Here is an 18800-nt window from a genome sequence, read left to right on the forward strand (position 1 = left end):
CCCGCCCAAGTCCCTCCTCCCCGCTCAAACAAAAACAAATAAAAACAGAACAGGCATATTGATCCCCAAATCCTCCACACCTGCACACAAAATAACAAGAAAGTCCTGGCAGAAAACACAATATAAAAAATTAATAAGACTGAAAAAAAGTCCATAGTGCAAGTCTATATCCAAAAGGCAGAGAACCTGGGTAACATTCTCTGAGCAAACTGGCAGGTCTTTCCTTCCCTGTCGCAGAGTGATCTCACCAGTGAGCAAAAGGCCGTCTCTCCCCTTGGGTAGCAGAGTGATCCCACCAGTGAGCAAAAGGCCGTCTCTCCCCTTGGGTAGCAGAGTGATCTCACCAGCGATCAAAAGGCAGTCTCCACTCTCTGTAGCAGAGCGATCCCCCAGCGATCAAAAGGCAGTCTCCCCTCTCTGTAGCAGAGCAATCCCCCAGTGATTAAAAAGCAGTCTCCCCTCTCTGTAGCAGAGTGATCCCACCAGTGATCAAAGGGCAGTCTCCCCTCTCCATAGCAGAGTGGTCCCCCAGCGATCGAAAGTCAATCTCCACTCTCCAGTAGCAGAGTGATCCCACCAGTGATCAAAAGGCAGTCTCCCCTCTCTGTAGCAGAGCAATCCCATCAGCGATCAAAAGGCAGTCACTCCTCTCCGTAGCAGAGTGATCCCACTGGTGATCAAAAGGCAGTCTCCCCTCTCTGTAGCAGAGCGATCCCACCAGTGATCAAAAGGCAGTCTCCCCTCTCTGTAGCAGAGCAATCCCATCAGTGATCAAAGGGCAGGCAGCCAGCACTCACCTTCCGCATTTGTCTCGATGTTTCAATCTCCCTCATCGCTTTAATCAGCAAACAATGGAAGCCTTAATTGGTGACGTGGTGTCAAACATTAGCTCGCACCCAGTACTGCAGTCTTCTCACCACACGGTTCCCACATGCTGCCTTTGTCCCCTCAGAGACTGTAGAGCACTGAAACACCCAAACAATCTCCAAACTGCAAGCCACAGGCTCCAACAGTTCCAGAGTCACACTCAAGACGAAAAACAAACAGAAAAGACAAAATAAGTGAAATGTATGGTTTCATGATCTATGCAGAAGATGCCGACCAAAGGACCGGTGTAGGCAGGCGCCATCTTGACCAGGTCATTAATAGGGTAGGGGAGAGAGCGGGGATAAAGTTGAAGACAGTGACAGATGAATGATATATGGAGACGGAGAGAGAAATATACAAAGAAGCAGATGGAGCAGGATGGGAGTGGGGTAAAAGTTGGAGACAATTGCTGGAGGAAGATAAAGCAGAAACACATAGGGTTGCCAGCAAGAAGGTTCAAAGTTCAATGTAGATTTATTATCAAAGTATACAGTTGAAGTCAGAAGTTTACATACACCTTAGCCAAATACATTTAAACTCAGTTTTTCACAATTCCTGACATTTAATCCGAGAAAACATTCCCTGTCTTTCCTGGTCAGTTAGGATCACTATTTTAAGAATGTGAAATGTCAGAATAATAGTAGAGAGAATGATTTATTTCAGCTTTTATTTCTTTCATCACTTTCCCAGTGGGTCAGAAGTTTACATACATTTTGTTAGTATTTGGTAGCATTACCTTTAAATTGTTTAACTTGAGTCAAACGTTTTGGGTTGCCTTCCACAAGCTTCTCACAGTAAGTTTCTGGAATTTTGTTCCATTCCTCCAGACAGAACTGGTGTAACTGAGTCAGGTTTGTAGACCACCTTGCTCGCACATGCTTTTTCAGTTCTGCCCACAAATTTTCTATCGAATTGAGGTCAGAAAATGATGTCAAGTCTGGTTCATCCTTGGGAGCAATTTCCAAATGCCTGAAGGTACCACGTTCATCTGTACAAACAATAGTAGGCAAGTATAAACACTATGGGACCACGCAGTCATCATACCGCTCAGGAAGGAGACACATTCTGTCTCCTAGAGATGAACGTACTTTGCCGCAAAAAGTGCAAATCAATCCCAGATCAACGGCAAAGGACCTTGTGAAGATGCTGGAGGAAACAGGTAGACAAGTATCGATATCCACAGTAAAACGAGTCCTTTATCGACATAACCTGAAAGGCTGCTCACCAAGGAAGAAGCCACCGCTCCAAAACCACCATAAAAACGCCAGACTGCAGTTTGCAAATGCACATGGGGACAAAGATGTTACTTTCTGGAGAAATATCCTCTGGTCTGATGAAACAAAAATTGAACTGTTTGGCCATAATGACCATCGTTATGTTTGGAGGGAAAAGGGTGAGGCTTGCAAGCTGAAGAACACCATCCCAACCGTGAAGCATGGGGGTGGCAGCATCATGTTGTGGAGGTGCTTTGCTGCAGGAGGGACTGGTGCACTTCACAAAATAGATGGCATCATGAGGAAGGAAAATTATGTGGATATATTGAAGCAACATCTCAAGACATCAACCAGGAAGTTAAAGCTCGGTCGCAAATGGGTCTTCCAAATGGACAATGACCCCAAGCATACCTCCAAAGTTGTGGCAAAATTGCTTAAGGACAACAATGTCAAGGTATTGGAGTGGCCATCACACAACCCTGACCTCAATTCGATAGAAAATTTGTGGGCAGAACTGAAAAAGCGTGTGCGAGCAAGGAGGTCTACAAACCTGACTCAGTTACACCAGTTCTGTCTGGAGGAATGGAACAAAATTCCAGCAACTTACTGTGAGAAGCTTGTGGAAGGCTACCCAAAATGTTTGACTCAAGTTAAACAATTTAAAGGCAATGCTACCAAATCCTAACAAAGTGTATGTAAATTTCTGACCCACTGGGAATGTGATGAAAGAAATAAAAGCTGAAATAAATCATTCTCCCTACTATTATTCTGACATTTCACATTCTTAAAATAAAGTAGTGTTCCTAACTGACCTAAGACAGAGAATGTTTTCTCAGATTAAATATCAGGAATTGTGGAAAACTGAGTTTAAATGTATTTGGCTAAGGTGTATGTAAACTTCTGACTTCAACTGTATATATGTCACCATCTGCAACCCTGAGATTTGTTTTCTTGTGGGCATAATCAATAAATCCATAGAATCATAACTATAATGGAATCAATGAAAGACCACCCAACTGGGGCGTTCATCCAGCGAGTAGCCAAGACAACAAACTGCGCAAATGCAGATATAAATAACTAGCAGTAAATAACGAGAACATGAGATGAGGAGTCCTTGAAAGTGTGAACAGGAACAATGAGGGGAGAGATGTATGGCAAACTATATGCTCAATCCAAACAAAGCGGTTTGATTCCCACTGTCAGATTTCTGAACAGTCCATCAACACTACCTCATTATTACTTGTTTTGCACCATTTATTTGTGTAATTTATATTAATTTTTGTATCTATGCACTGTGCAAATCAACAAATTTTCACAGCGTATAATTCTGATTCTGATTTTGGGCACCGTATTCCTCCTCCTCGCAGATATCGTGAACTGTGACCTGAAGTCCACACTGCGCGTGCTCTACAACCTGTTCACTAAGTACAGGAATGTGGAATAAAATGGAAGCTAGTGCTTCGTCGTGCAGAGGGCTCAGCAAACGTTCAGCCACACTCACAGAGCCCTGAGCCAAAGCAACGACCTGGAAAAGACAATCACCATCTTGCCGAAGCCATCAACGAGTCACGTTTTGGGGTTCCTGTCAGCTGCAAGAATGTCTAGAATCTATTTTCGATATATGTATAAATATAAAACAAACAAGCACTTGAGTCATAAAGAGCAGAAGCGATGACACCAGTATCTTAATGATTAAAATGTAGATTGTACTCATGTTAAATGCAATTTGGTTGTTATAGCGAATCTTCCCGGGAAGAAGGAAATGAGATTTCCAAACATGCTAGAGTTACAAGTACCAAAGAGCTGTTGCAGATTGGGCAAGTTGTTCAGTTTCACGGTTAAGCCTCTGAATATTTTTGTGATTCAGCTAATTAGAATCACGTTTTCAGAGTTTTAATTGACAGTGCAATGTCAGTCAGGACTTGAAGGTGGTATAAGAAGTCAGTTTGCTGACAAAACAAAATTTTTTTTTTATACGGAGCGGGCTGGCTTGAATCTACAGCAACTTCTCCCAGCAGCAGCCGGGGCAGTTCCTCAGAACACTGAATGGAGAATAGTTACATGTAAAACTATGTGCAAAATGTGCACCTCAATCATGTAATGTAGGCTTCAAGTATGAAGACAAAAGAGAACGTTGGCTCTAAGCCAATTATCTGTGCCCTGATTACCTGTACCATTTTCTCTATATGCTACCTTATTTTTATGTTTGGATTGTAGCTCTTTAAAATAAATGTTGGTAAACAAATTGAGTCATTCAACACTATATCACAGAAACAAGCCTTACTGTCCATCTAGACCGTGCCGGACTGCCTTGTCCCATGCACCTGCATCCTGACCACAGCCCTCCATACCTCTCCCATCCATGTACCTATCCAAACTTCCCTTAAACGTTGAAATCAAACCCTCATCCAACACTTGTGCTGGCTGCTCATTCCACCCTCTCACCACCCTCTGAGCAAAGACATTTCACCTTCCACCCTTAACCCATAACCTCCAGCAACACATATCAAAGTTGCTGGTGAATGCAGCAGGCCAGGCAGCATCTCTAGGAAGAGGTACAGTCGATGTTTCGGGCCGAGACCCTTCGTCAGGACTAACTGAAGGAAGAGCTAGTAAGAGATTTGAAAGTGGGAGGGGGAGGGGGAAATCCAAAATGATAGGAGAAGACAGGAGGGGGAGGGATGGAGCCAAGAGCTGGACCCGGTGATTGGCAAAAGGGATATGAGAGGATCATGGGACAGGAGACCCAGGGAGAAGGAAAAGGGGGAGGGGGGACCCAGAGGATGGGCAAGGGGTATAGTCGGAGGGACAGAGGGAGAAAAAGGAGAGAGAGAGAAAGAATGTGTGTATGAAAGAATATAATGGATGGGGTACGAGGGGGAGGTGGAGCATTAGCGGAAGTTAATTAAAATTACCCATAACCTCTAGTTCTAGTCTCACCCAACCTCAGTGGAAAAAAGCCTATTTGCATTTTCCCTATAAGTACCCGTCATAATTTTGAATACCTCTGTCAAATCTCTCATTCTCCAGGGCATAGAGTCCTAATCCATTCAACCTTTCCAAAACAACTCAATCCCTCAAGTCCCAGCGACATCTTGTCTGCATTTTTTTCAATCCTGTTGACATCTTTCGTGTAGGTAGGTGATCAGAACAAGGTGTCACATCACAGGGGAACAGGCACTCGAGATGTCGGAGGAACTCAGCAGGTCAGGCAGCTTTTATGGGGAGGAGAAACAGTTGATGCTTCGGGCTGAGAGCCCTCAGGACTGAAAAGGAAGGGGGCAGAAGCCCGAGTAAAGTGGTGGTGGATGAGGGAAGAGTACAAGGTGACAGGTGAGACCAGGTGAAGGTGTGTGGGTGGGTGAAGAAGGGGGACGATGAAGTAAGATGCTGAGGGGATAAGTGGAAGAGGTAAAAGAGCCGAAGGATTTAGATTTATAATGTTTACATTGAAACATAGAGTGAAATGTATCGTTTGTGTTAACAAACACACCTTGGGGACAGCCCACAGTGAAGAAGGGAGAGGGGAGTAGACCATGGGGGAAAGGAAGGAGGAGGGGAACCAGAGGGAAGTGATGGGCAGGTAAGGAAAAGAGAATGGGTCAGAGGGAGTCAGATAGGAGAATGGGAAAACAGAGGAGGGAATGAGGAGATGCTACCAGAAGTTGATGTTCATGTCATCAAGCTGGAGGCTATGCAGATGGAATATGAGGTGTTGATTCTCCAACCTAAGCGTGGCCTTGTCATGGTAGTCGAAGGCAGACATGTTGGAATGGGAATGGGAAGTCAAATTGAAATAAATGGTCACCGGGAAATCCTGTCTTTTGTGGGTTTCATATTTTTGGGACAATCTCCTCAATGTTGAAACATGCTGAACTGTGTCCACAACTTTCTGCAGTTTCTTGCAGTTGTGTATGCAGCAATTGCCATACCAAGCCATGATGCATCCAGAAAGAGTATTTGCTGTGGTGAGGTGCATCAACAAAAATGTTCTGTTTCAAGTTAAAGCTAAGACATTTGGATAAGGAGCGTTTTAGAGAGGCATGGGACAAATAAAGGCAAATTGGATTAACTTGGTTGTGCCATGGTCAGCATAGACAAGTTGGGCCAAAGGGCCTGTATTTGCGCTGCATTACTCTGGGTCTAATTTCAAGCTGATTGTTGTCAAAGACGCACATACCCAGGGTTTAAATACTATGCATATTAACTTCTGGCAGAGTACAGTTCAATGCATGATTAGAACAAAATAAACTGAACGTAAACTTGTGTAAATTATAAATAACTGACATGTGTAAAAGAAACAACAGAATAGCCAACACTAATTCAAGTAGGGAGAGGAGGAGAAAATCCAGGGTAATATTATAATCACAAGGGATTCTGCAGATGATGGAAATCCAGAGTAACAGACACAAAATACTGGAGGAACTCAGCTGGCCAGGCAGCATCTGTGGAAATCAACAGTCAAAGTTTCAGGCCGAGACTCTTCATCAGGACTGGAAAGGAAGGGGAAGAGCCGGAATAAGAAGGTGGGGAGAGCAGGGAGGAATCGAGCTGGCAGCTGATAAGTAAAGACAGGTGAGTGGGCTAATACAGCTCCCTGCTCTGTGAGAGTCACTCATCTCCGTGCTGAACTGAGGCTGTGGCCTGCAACTAACAGGCTCCTGGATCAGCTGCAGTGATGACTGGGTTAGTGGTTGTGGACTCACCTTCATGATCTACAGTTCTGAATGTTATTTCAACAACACACAAAATGCTGGAGGAACTCAGCAGGCCAGGCAGCATCTATGGAAAAAAGCACAGTCGACGTTTCAGGTCAAAACCCTTTGGCAGGACTCAACTAAATGTTGTTTGCTTACTTTTATATTGTTTGCATAATTTGTCTTTCTTTGTGTATGTTGGGTTTCTTTGTTTTGTGGCTGCCTATAAGGAGACGGATGTCAAGGTTGTATGTATTAATCAGAATCAGAAACAGGTTTATTATCACTGGTATGTGTCGTGAAATTTGTTAACTTAGCAGCAGCAGTTCAATGCAATATATAATATAGAAGAAGAAGAAATAAATAAATAAATTACAGTATGTGTATATTGAATAGATTAAAGATCCTGCAAAAAAACAGAAATAATATATATTAAAAATGTGAGGTAGTGTTCAAGGGTTCAATGTCCATTTAGGAATCGGATGGTAGAGGGAAAGAAGCTGTTCCTGAATTGCTGAGTGTGTGTCTGCAGGCTTCTGTACCTCCTACCTGATGGTAACAGTGAGAAAATAAATGAACTTTGAACTTTGAAGGTGAGTGGGTAGGGGAGAAGGGATGAATTAAGAAGCTAGGAGGTGATTGGTGGAAAAGCTAGAAGATTGAAGAAGGAATCTGATAGGACAGTGGACGATGGGAGAAAGGGAAGAAGGAGAGGCACCAGAGGGAGGTAGTAGGCAGGTAAGAAGAAGAGAAGAGGTAAGAGGGGAGCTAAAGTGAGGAATAGATGAAGAGCGAAGGGGAGAAGGGGATAATTCTAGGAAGTTAGACAAATTGATGTTCATGCCATCAGGTTGGAGGCTACCCAGACAGAATATGAGGTGTTGCTCCTCCAACCTGAGAGGGGCCTCATCGTGGCAGTGGACCAACATGTCGGAATGGGAATGGGGACTGGAATAAAAATGGTTGGTCACTGGGGAAATCTTGTCTTCAATGACATGCCAGATCACCTTGAACATCTAAGAAAGTAGAGCCACTGTCAAGCCTTCTTCATGATTGCATCTATGTGCTGAGTCCAAGGCAGATCCTCTCTGATGTTAATACCCAGGAACTGAGGCCACTCACCCTTTCCACCGTTGACCCACAGATGCTGCTCAATCCCCTGAGTTCCCCTGGCATACGGTTGGTTGAAACTGGGTGACCAGCCTTGTGATCACCCTTTCCCGTGAAAAACTGAGTCAGTCAGAAGGAAGGAAAATGCAGTGTTCTCATTCATTTCAAGAGCTGGAGTATACAATGCTGAGGTTTTATCAGACATTGGTCAGACCTCACGTGGAGTATTCTGAGCGGTTTTCTTTTACTTCATTTAGTAGACCCTCCTGGCCATGGCGCACAAACCCAACATACCCGTCTAACCCTAACCTAATGGCGTAACAATATGCAACGATCAATTAACCTACCTGGTACATCTTTGGACTGTGGGAGGAAACCAGAGCACCAAGGGGAAAGCCCATGCATTCCGCAAGATGACCGTACGGACCTCTTACAGAACAGCGTCGCAATTGAACTCTGAGCTATAACAGTGTCGCGATGACTGCTATGCTGTTATGGCACCTCCCCCACTTACCTAAGAAAAGATGTGGTGGCATTAGAGAGGGTCCACGAGTATGATTCAGGGAATGAAAGGGTTAATGTATGAAGCGTGTTCGATGGCCTCTGGAACTGTTCTCATTGAACCCTACTGAATATTGAAAGGCCCAAACAGAGCGGGTGTGGAGAGAATGCTTCCGATAGTGGGGGAGTCTAGGACCAGAGGACAGTCTCTAAGTAGAGTGATGTCTATTTACAACAGAGATGAGGAGGAATTTCTTTAGCCAGAGGGTGGTGAATCTGTGGAATTCATTGCCACAGATGGCAGTGGAGACCAAGTGATTGGCTATATTTGGCACAAAGATTGACAGGTTCTTGGTTAGTCAGGGCATCAAAGGTTACATGGAGAAGGCAGGAGAATGAATTTGAGAGGGATAATAAATCAGCCATGATGGATTGAGCCAATTGGCCTTGTCCTGCTCTTATGGTTTTATGGTCCTAGGGCAGCGTGGAACAGCCAGCAAAAGAATCAAACCAGATCTTAATCTCCACATTCTGGAGTTTAGAGGTCAATGCTCCAAGTCAGCAAATCTGGAGATTAGTACCCCGTGGACAGCGAGTCTAGAAATCAAAGACCAGAGGTCAAAGCCCCGAGATCAGGGAATCTGGAGAATGAAGCCCTGAGATTGGCAAATCTGGAGGTCAAAATCCCAAGGTCAGCAAGTGCAGAGGTCAAAGTTCTGAGATTGTTAGGTCCGGAGGTCAAAGTCCTGAGTTCAATGGATACAAAGATCAAAGTCCTGAGGTTAGCAAGTCTGGAGGTCAAATATCAGAGGTCAGCAATTCTAGGGGTCAAGGTCCTGAGATTGGTGTATCCAGAGGTCAAAAATCCAAGGTCAGCAAGTCCAGAGGTCAAAGTCACGATTTCGACAGATCCAGAGGTCAAAGTCCCAATATTTGCAAGTCTGGGAGGTTGAAGGCCTAGACCTGACTTGCCCTGGGATTATTGGCCCAATTGTGTGTATGGGTGGGGGGGTTGCCATTTTTGCTTGTTGTATGTGGGTGTGTGCTGTTTTGCTAAACTTGACAGGCACGTTGTGTTGGCACTGGAATAAGCGGTGGCACTTGTAGGCTGCCCTAGTACATCCACAGATTGTGTTGGTTGTTAACAGAAATGACACACTTATTGTACACCACTGTGCTAAAGTCTTAGGCACATTACCATGCCTATAAAAAAGTATTTATGCCCCTTAGAAGTTTTCATATTTTATTGTTTTACAACATTGAATCACAGTGGATTTAATTTGTCTTTCCTGAGGCTGATCAACAGGAAAAGACTCTTTTGTGTCAAAGTGAAAACAAATCTCTACGAAGTGATCTAAATTAATTACAAATACAAAACACAAAATAATTGATTGCATAAGTATTCACCCCTCTTTAATAAGACACACCAAGTCATCACTGGTTCAGCCAATTGGTTTTAGAAGTCACATAATTAGTTAAATGGAGATCTGTTTTTGAAAAGCACAAGTCAGGAGATGGATACAAGAAAATTTCCAAGTCACTGAATATCGCAGTTTAGTCAATCATCAAGAAATGGAAAGAATATGGCACAGCTGTATATCTACCTAGAGCAGGCTGTCCTTAAAAACTGTGTGACCATGCAAGAAGGGGACTAGTGAGGGAGGCCACCAGGAGACCTATGACAGCTCTGGAGGGGTCTCAAGCTTCAATGGCTGAGATGGGAGAGACTGCGCATACAAATCTGTTGTCCAGGTGCTTCACCAGTCACAGCTTTATGGGAGAGTGGCAAAGAGGAAACTATTTTTGTAAAAAAATCACATGAAATCTTGGCTAGAGTTTGCCAGAAGGCATGTGGGAGACTCTGAAGTCAGCTGGAGGAAGGTTCTATGGTCTGATGAAACCAAAATTGAGCTTTTTGGCCATCAGACTAAACACTATGTTTGGCGCAAACCTGTGGTAAACCATGTATATATGTTGTAACTCGGTTACCTGTCTGGACACACCCCTCTGCTGACTGCCCCTGTGGCTCCTCCCACAGAGTCCTGTATAAAGGTGTTCGCCTTGCCCCTCCCCCTCAGTCCGGGGGCAGACACTCACTGTGGAGGTCGTATTGTACAGCGAATAAAAGCCTTTCAGTATTTTACCAAACCTCAGTCTTTTGGAGTAATTGAAGGTGCTTCAATTTTATTCGCTGTACGTTTTAAAACATGGAACAGTCTCTGAGACCAGAAAAATTAGACCTCAATCCACAAATGCCTGACTTTGGAAACTTCGAACTCTGGCTGGCCTGCTTCGAAGCCTATCTAGAGGAGATTAAAGCGACCAACCCCATAGTGAAGCGCAGAGTTCTACTCTCCAGGGTCAGTCCACAGGTTTATTCGCTGATCAGAGACCAGCCGAACTACGACGGCGTGATGACCGCACTCAAAAGACAATACCTGCGGCCGATAAACAGCGTCTATGCTCGGCATCGCTTAGCGACACGGCAACAACGGTCCGGGGAATCGAGTGCTGAGTTTGTCCGGGCCCTACAGACACTCGTGCGGGCCTGCAATTGCCAGGAGCTGACGGCGGCGCAGCATGCAGAACTCCTAGTGAGAGACGCCTTCGTTACGGGGACCAGGTCAGTGTATGTGCGCCAGCGGCTGCTGGAAAAAGCCGATCTTACCCTAAGTTCGGCGATGGAGCTGGCTGATACGTTGGAGGCCGCTCTGCATAACTCCAAGGCTCTCCAGGCACGCGATCCCCTGATAGCCTCGTGGGCGCCGCAGACCCCGCAACCCGCCGGCGAATCGACCTCGGCTGCAGCCAGTCGTGAGTCCGCGAAGTGCTACTTCTGTGGACTCGAGAAGGACCCCCGGAAACGCTGCCCGGCCCGACAAGCTACCTGTTCCAGCTGCGGAAAGAAGGGCCACTTCGCCAAGGTCTGTAAGTCAAAACCGCGAGCGGGATCGAGCAGACGTGGGGGTCGCCATCTTCCCTGCACACTGCCACCACGTGCGAGACATGGGGGCCACCATCTTCCCTGCACACTGCCACCACGTGCGAGACATGGGGGCAGCCATCTTGGTTGGCGCCACCTCCCACCGCCTACGACCAACGGGTGCTCACGGGCCACCCCACCGCGCCGGACCAAGACAGCGACCCCACCCTGGCTTCCGTGACCCTCGACCAAAGCGCTCCCCACCAGCTCGCAAGGTCAATGATGGACATCCTGGTGAAGGGACACAGGACAAGCTGCCTGTTTGACACAGGCAGCACGGAGAGTTTTATCCACCCGGCCACAGTGCAGCATCGTGGACTCATGATACGGCCGGTAAGTCAGAGGGTCACCATGGCCTCCGGGTCGCATACAACAGACATCCGGGGGGGTTGTGTAGTGACACTAGTGGTGCAGGGCACAGAATATCGGGACTTTACGTTACTGGTCTTGCCTCAACTCTGTGCCCCTGTGCTGTTGGGGTTGGACTTCCAGAGCCACCTGAAAAGCGTGACAATGAAGTATGATGGGCCCCTCCCACCAATTACTGTCATAAATCCCCTGTTTTGTAGAGATATGTCACGTACCCCGCTACAGACCACACACACACACACACTGACCCGCGCATCCCACCCAACATCATGCCAACTGCCACACTACTGACACCACTTGCGGCCTCTCCACCCTCAGGATCCCTCCCCCACCGCTGTTCGCCAACCTGACCCCCGACTGTAAACCCGTGGCAACTAAAAACAGGAGATCGTGGTAAACCATGTATATATGTTGTAACTCGGTTACCTGTCTGGACACATACCTCTGCTGACTGCCCCTGTGGCTCCTCCCACAGAATCCTGTATAAAGGTGTTCGCCTTGCCCCTCCCCCTCAGTATTTTACCAAACCTCAGTCTTTTGGAGTAATTGAAGGTGCTTCAGAGGTACGGCGCGGGGGACAGAGCTTTCATTAAGTCGGAGGTGCAGCGGCTGCTCAGGGAGGGGGTCATTGAGGCAAGCACAAGTCCTTGGAGGGCGCAGGTGGTGGTTGTTCGGAACGGGGAGAAGAATAGAATGGTCGTGGACTATAGCCAGACCATCAATAGGTTCACGCAGCTCGACGCGTACCCTCTACCCCGCATCGCAGATATGGTCAATCAGATAGCACAGTACAAGGTGTACTCGACCATAGACCTAAAATCCGCTTACCATCAGCTCCCCATCCGCCGGGAGGACCGCCCTTACACTGCCTTCGAGGCGGACGGCAGGCTTTATCAATTCCTGCGCATCCCCTTTGGGGTCACGAATGGTGTATCTGTCTTCCAGAGGGCAATGGACCAGTGCCAACTGAAGGCCACGTTCCCATATCTGGATAACATCACCATCTACGGTCACGACCAACAGGATCACAACAACAACCGGCCAAATCTTTCAACCTCACCTATAACAAGGACAAGTGTGTATTTGGGACCACCCGACTTGCTATCCCTGGGTGTGTCGTGGAGAATGGAGTCATTGGCCCTGACCCCGACCGTATGCGCCCCTTGTTGGAACTCCCTCTTCCCAATACCCTCAGAGCCCTCAAAAGGTGCCTGGGCTTCTTTTCATATTACGCCCAATGGGTCTCTAACTATGCAGACAAGGCCCGCCCCCTGGTCAAGTCCACCACATTCCCCCTCTCTGCCGAGGCCCGCGCGGCCTTCAACCGCATTAAAGGGGACATTGCCAAAGCAGCAATGCATGCGGTGGATGAGGCCATTCCCTTCCAAGTAGAGAGTGACGCCTCCGACTTTGCGCTGGCTGCTACCCTCAACCAGGCAGGAAGACCAGTGGCGTTCTTCTCCCGTACCCTTCAAGGCCCTGAAATTCGGCACTCTGCGGTAGAGAAAGAAGCCCAGGCCATAGTGGAAGCTTTAAGGCACTGGAGGTACTATATTGCCGGCAAAAGGTTCACCCTGCTAACTGACCAGCGCTCAGTCGCATTCATGTTTAATAATCAGCAGCGGAGCAAAATCAAAAATGATAAAATTCTGAGGTGGAGAATCGAACTCTCCACCTACAACTATGACATCATGTACAGGCCTGGGAAGCTCAACGAGCCCTCCGATGCCCTATCCCGGGGAACATGCGCCAGCGCGCAGATCGACCGGCTATACGCCCTACATGTAGACCTTTGCCACCCGGGAGTCACCCGGCTTTTCCACTTCGTGAAAGCCCGGAACCTGCCTTACTCCCTTGAGGAGATCAGGATGATGACCAGGGACTGCCAAGTCTGTGCAGAGTTCAAACCACACTTCTACCAACCCGAAAAGGCACCACTCATCAAGGCCACCCGCCCCTTTGAGCGACTGAGTGTTGACTTTAAGGGCCCCCTTCCCTCCACCGACCGCAATGTGTACTTTCTTAACGTAATTGACGAGTACTCGCGGTTCCCCTTCACTATCCCCTGCCCCGACACCACTACCACGTCAGTTATAAAAGCCCTGCACAAGCTCTTCACTCTGTTCGGATATTCATGCTATATCCACAGTGACAGAGGGTCCTCGTTAATGAGTGACGAGCTGCGCCAATATCTACTGGCTAGGGGAATTACAACCAGTAGGACCACGAGCTATAATCCCCGGGGGAATGGACAGGTGGAGAAGGAGAATGCCACGGTGTGGAAAGCCACACTCTTAGCCCTCAGGTCAAAGGGACTGCCCGTCTCCCGCTGGCAGGAGGTCCTTCCCGAGGCACTCCACTCCATCCGCTCCCTGTTATGCACAGCCACCAATGCCACCCCTCATGAGCGGCTCTTTTCTTTTCCCAGAAAATCGACCACTGGGACCACCCTACCAACTTGGCTGACGTCCCCGGGGCCAGTGCTGCTCCGGAAACATGCGAGGAGCAATAAATACTCCCCGATAGTCGAGAGGGTTCACTTACTTCATGCGAACCCCCAGTATGCCTACGTGGTTTTACCTGATGGGCAGGAGGACACTGTCTCCATCCGCGATCTGGTGCCCGCGGGAGCTCCGGGCCCCTACCCTGAACACTCCGTGGTGACTATTGACCCCGTACCCACCAATGTATATACCTACAAGACACCGTGCACCCCAAACCCTATACAGACACCACACGACACTCCCATACCGGGCACGACGCACACGCACGAGGGATTACTGACGCCTAACGTGCTGGCACCTGAAGTCAGGCCGGAGCCAGCACAACTGCCATCGCCGGTGCTATGTGGATCACAGCGACGGACTCGACCGCCTGATAGACTTAACCTGTAAATATACTTCTTGTAAATATTGTCAGTCACTTCACCCCGCGGGACTCTTTTTTAAAAAAAAGGAGGGGTGAATGTGGTAAACCATGTATATATGTTGTAAGCAACACACATCAAAGTTGCTGGTGAACGCAGCAGGCCAAGCAGCATCTATAGGAAGAGGCGCAGTCGACGTTTCAGGCCGAGACCCTTCGTCAGGACTAACTCAAGTTAGTCCTGACGAAGGGTCTCGGCCTGAAACGTCGACTGCGCCTCTTCCTATAGATGCTGCCTGGCCTGCTGCGTTCACCAGCAACTTTGATGTGTGTTGCTTGAATTTCCAGCATCTGCAGAATTCCTGTTGTTTGTATATATGTTGTAACTCGGTTACCTGTCTGGACACACCCCTCTGCTGACTGCCCCTGTGGCTCCTCCCACAGAGTCCTGTATAAAGGTGTTCGCCTTGCCCCTCCCCCTCAGTCCGGGGGCAGACACTCACTGTGGAGGTCGTATTGTATAGCGAATAAAAGCCTTTCAGTATTTTACCAAACCTCAGTCTTTTGGATTAATTGAAGGTGCTTCAAAACCAAACACCACAGATCATTGTAAACATACCATCCCTACCATGGAGTATGTTTATGGCTGATTCATGCTGTGGGGATGCTTCACTGCAGCAGGCCCTGGAAGGCTTGTGAAGGTAGAATGTAAAATGAATGCAGCAAAATACAGGGAAATCCTGGAGGAAACCCTGATGCAGTCACCAAGAGAATTATGACTTGGGTGAAGGGTTGTTTTCCAGCAAGACAGTGATCTGAAATGTACAACCAAAGCTACACAGGAATGGCTCAAATACAACAAAATTAATGTCCCAGAGTGGCCAAGTCAGAGTCCAGACCACAATCCAATTGAGAATTTATGGCTGGACTTGAAAAGGGCTTTTCACTCACGGTCCCCATGAAATCTGACAGAACTTATGCAGTTTTGTGAAGAAGAATGGGGAAAAATTGCAGTGACCAGATGTGCAAAGCTGACAGAGACCTATCCACACAGACTCAAGGCTGTAATTGTTGCCAATGGTGCATCTACTAAATACTGACTTGAAGGGGGTGAATACTTATGCAGTCAGTTATCTTGTGTTGTGTAATGTGTGGCTGAGAGACTGGTGTAGGGGACAGGGCTTCAGATTTCTGGATCATTGGGGCCTATTCTGGGGGAGGCCTGAAAAAAAAGGCCAGGTTGCACCTGAACCCAAAGGGGTCCAATATCCTAGCCGGCAGGTTTAATAGAGCTGTTAGGGAGGGTTTAAACTAATTTCCCAGGGGGATGGGAACCAGAGTGATATGGCTGAGGAAGGGGAAAACAGAAATAAATCAAAGATAGTGTGCAACAGAGATGATAGAAAAGACAAGCAGGAGATGAGGCATAATCACAGCCAGTGGGATGAGTTACAGGGCAATAGAGGCGTGGTGCAGTTAAACCAGAAAGCAACAAATACAGGACTGAAAGTGTTATACTTGAATGCACACAGCATAAGAAGTAAAATGGATGATCTGGAAATTCAGCTACAGATTGGCAAGTATGACATTGTGGCCATCTCTGAAACTCGGCTAAAGGATGGCTGCCATTGGGAGCCGAACATCCAAGGATATACGGTGTATCAGTAAGATAGGTTAGTAGGAAGAGGGAGTGGTGTGGTCCTGTGTATAAGAAATAATATTAAATCATTAGAAAATCATTACAATTTACAGCCGGAGATAGAAAAGGCATGTCAGAAGGGCAATGTCATGATAGTCGTTGGGGTTTTTAACATGAAAGTGGATTGGGAAAACTGGACCTCAAGAGAGATTGTTTGTAGAATGTCTAAGGGACGGCTTTTTAGAACAGCTTGTTGTTGAGCCCACTAGGGGATCAGCTGTGCTGGACTGGGTGTTGTGCAATGGTCTGGAGGTGATAGGAGAGCTTAAGGTTAAGGAACCCTGAGGGAACAGTGATCACTATATGATCAAGTTCACTTTGAAATTTGAGAAGGAGAAGCTAAATTCCAATGTGTCAGTATTTCAGTGGAATAAAGAAAATTACAATGGCATGAGAGGGGAACTGGCCAAAGTTGACTGGAAAGGGTCTCTTGCAGGAAGGACAGCAGAGCAGCAATGGCTGGAGTTACTGTGAAAAATGAGGAAAGTGCAAGACAGATATATTCCAAATAAGAGGAAATTTTCAAATGGAAGAAGGACACTACTGTGGCTGACAAGTGAAGTCAGAGCCAAAGTAAAAGCAAAAGAGAGGGCATACAAGGAAGCCAAAGCTAGTGGGAAAATAAAGGATTGGGAAGCTTTTGAAAACTTGGAGAAGGAAGCTAAGAAGGTCATTAGGAAGGAAAAGATGAATTATGAAAGGAAGCTGCCGACTATTATCAAAGAAGATACTAAAAGCTTTTTTAAGTATATAAAGGGTAAAAGAGAGTCGAAGGTAGATATGGAACTAATAGAAAATGACGTTGGAGATATTGTAATGAGAGACGCAGAGATGGCAGAGGAACTGCGTATTTTGCATCAGTCTTCACAGTGGAAGATGTCTGCAGTATACCAGACATTCAAGAGTGTCAGGGAAGTGAAGTTTGTGCAGTGAAAATTATGACCGAGAAGGTGCTCAGGAAGGTTAATGGTCTGAGGGTGAATAAATCTCCTGGACCTGATGGAATGCATCCTCAGGTTCTGAAGGAAGTCACTGGAGAGATTGTAGAGGCATTAACGATGATCTTTCAAGAATCGATAGATTTTGGCATTGTTCAGGATGACTAGAAAATTGCAAATGTTACTCCGCTATTTAAGGAGGGTGGGAGGCAGCAGGAGGGAAACTATAGACCTGTTAGCCTGACATCAGTGGTTGGGAAGTTGTTGGAATCGATTGTTAGGGATGAGATTACGGAGTGCCTGGAGGCACATGACAAGATAGGCGAAAGCCAGCACGGTTTCCTGAAAGGAAAATCCTACTGACTAACCTACTGCAGTTTTTTGAGGAAATTACAAGCAGGGTAGACAAAGGAGATGCAGTAGATGTGGTGTACTTGGATTTTCAGAAGGCCTTTGACAAGATGCCGCACATGAGGCTGCTTAGCAAGATAGACAAGAGCCCATGGAATTACAGGGAAGTTACTAGCATGGGTGGAGCATTGGATGGTCGGCAGAAAACAGAGAGTGGGAATAAAGGGATCCTATTCCGGCTGGCTGCCGGTTACCAGTGGAGTTCCACAGGGGTCGTTGTTGGGACCGCTGCTTTTTACGATGTATGTCAAAGATGTGGTCCATTGGATTAATGGATGTGTGGCTAAATTTGCCGATGATACAAAGATAGGTGGAGGCGCGGGTAGTGTTGAGGAAACAGAGAGCCTGCAGAGAGGCTTAGATAGTTTAGAGAAATGAGCAAAGAAGTGGCAAATGAAATACGATGTTGGAAAGTGTATGGCCATGCTCTTTGGTGGAAGAAATAAATGGGCAGGCTATTATTTAGATGGGGAGAGAATTCAAAATGCAGAGATGCAAAGGGCCTTGGGTGTCCTTGTGCAGGATACCCTAAAGGTTAACCTCCAGGTTGAGTTGGTGGTGAAGAAGGCAAATGCAATGTTGATATTCATTTCTAGAGGTGTAGAATTTAAGAGCAGGGATGTGATGTTGAGACTCTATAAGGCACTCACGAGACCATACTTGGAGTATTGTGTGCAGTTTTGCGCCCCTTATTTTAGAAAGGATATACTGACATTGGAGAGGATTCAGAGAAGATCCATGAGAATGATTCCAGGAATGAAAGGGTTACCATATGAGGAATGTCTGATAGCTCTTGGGCTGTATTCCCTGGAGTTCAGGAGAATGAGGGGGAATCTCATAGAAACATTCTGAATGTTAAAAGGCCTGAACAGATTAGATATGGCAAAGTTATTTCCCATGGTAGATGAGTCTAGGACAAGAGCGCATAACTTCAGGATTGAAGGACGTCCATTTAGAACAGAGATGTGGAGAAATTACTTTAGTCAGAGGTTGGTAAATCTGTGGAATTTGTTGCCACAAGCAGCTGTGGAGACCAAGTCACTGGGTATATTTAAGGCAGAGATAGATAGGCTCTTAATTAGCCAGGGCATCAACAGGTATAGGGAGAAGGCATGGGAGTGGAGATGACTGAAAGAATTGGATCAG

At 46.7% G+C, this 18800-nt stretch overlaps 1 protein-coding gene across 2 annotated transcripts in view; it reads left to right on the forward strand.

Annotated features, from left to right (window-relative positions):
- The window catches only part of LOC134354214 (alpha-parvin), a 108737-nt gene extending 104085 nt beyond the window's left edge, over positions 1–4652 (forward strand). Inside the window, exon 12 of one of the 2 annotated variants that reach the window (XM_063063110.1) lies at positions 3449–4652. In XM_063063110.1, coding sequence (XP_062919180.1) covers positions 3449–3525 — 77 coding nt within the window. In that variant the 3' untranslated portion in view covers positions 3526–4652. The remainder of the gene's footprint in view (positions 1–3448) is intronic. The other variant, XM_063063109.1, reaches the window with a different exon arrangement.
- The last annotated feature ends 14148 nt before the right edge of the window (positions 4653–18800 follow it).

The sequence above is a fragment of the Mobula hypostoma genome, chromosome 11, assembly GCF_963921235.1.
Source record: "Mobula hypostoma chromosome 11, sMobHyp1.1, whole genome shotgun sequence".
Taxonomy (NCBI): Eukaryota; Metazoa; Chordata; class Chondrichthyes; order Myliobatiformes; family Myliobatidae; genus Mobula; species Mobula hypostoma.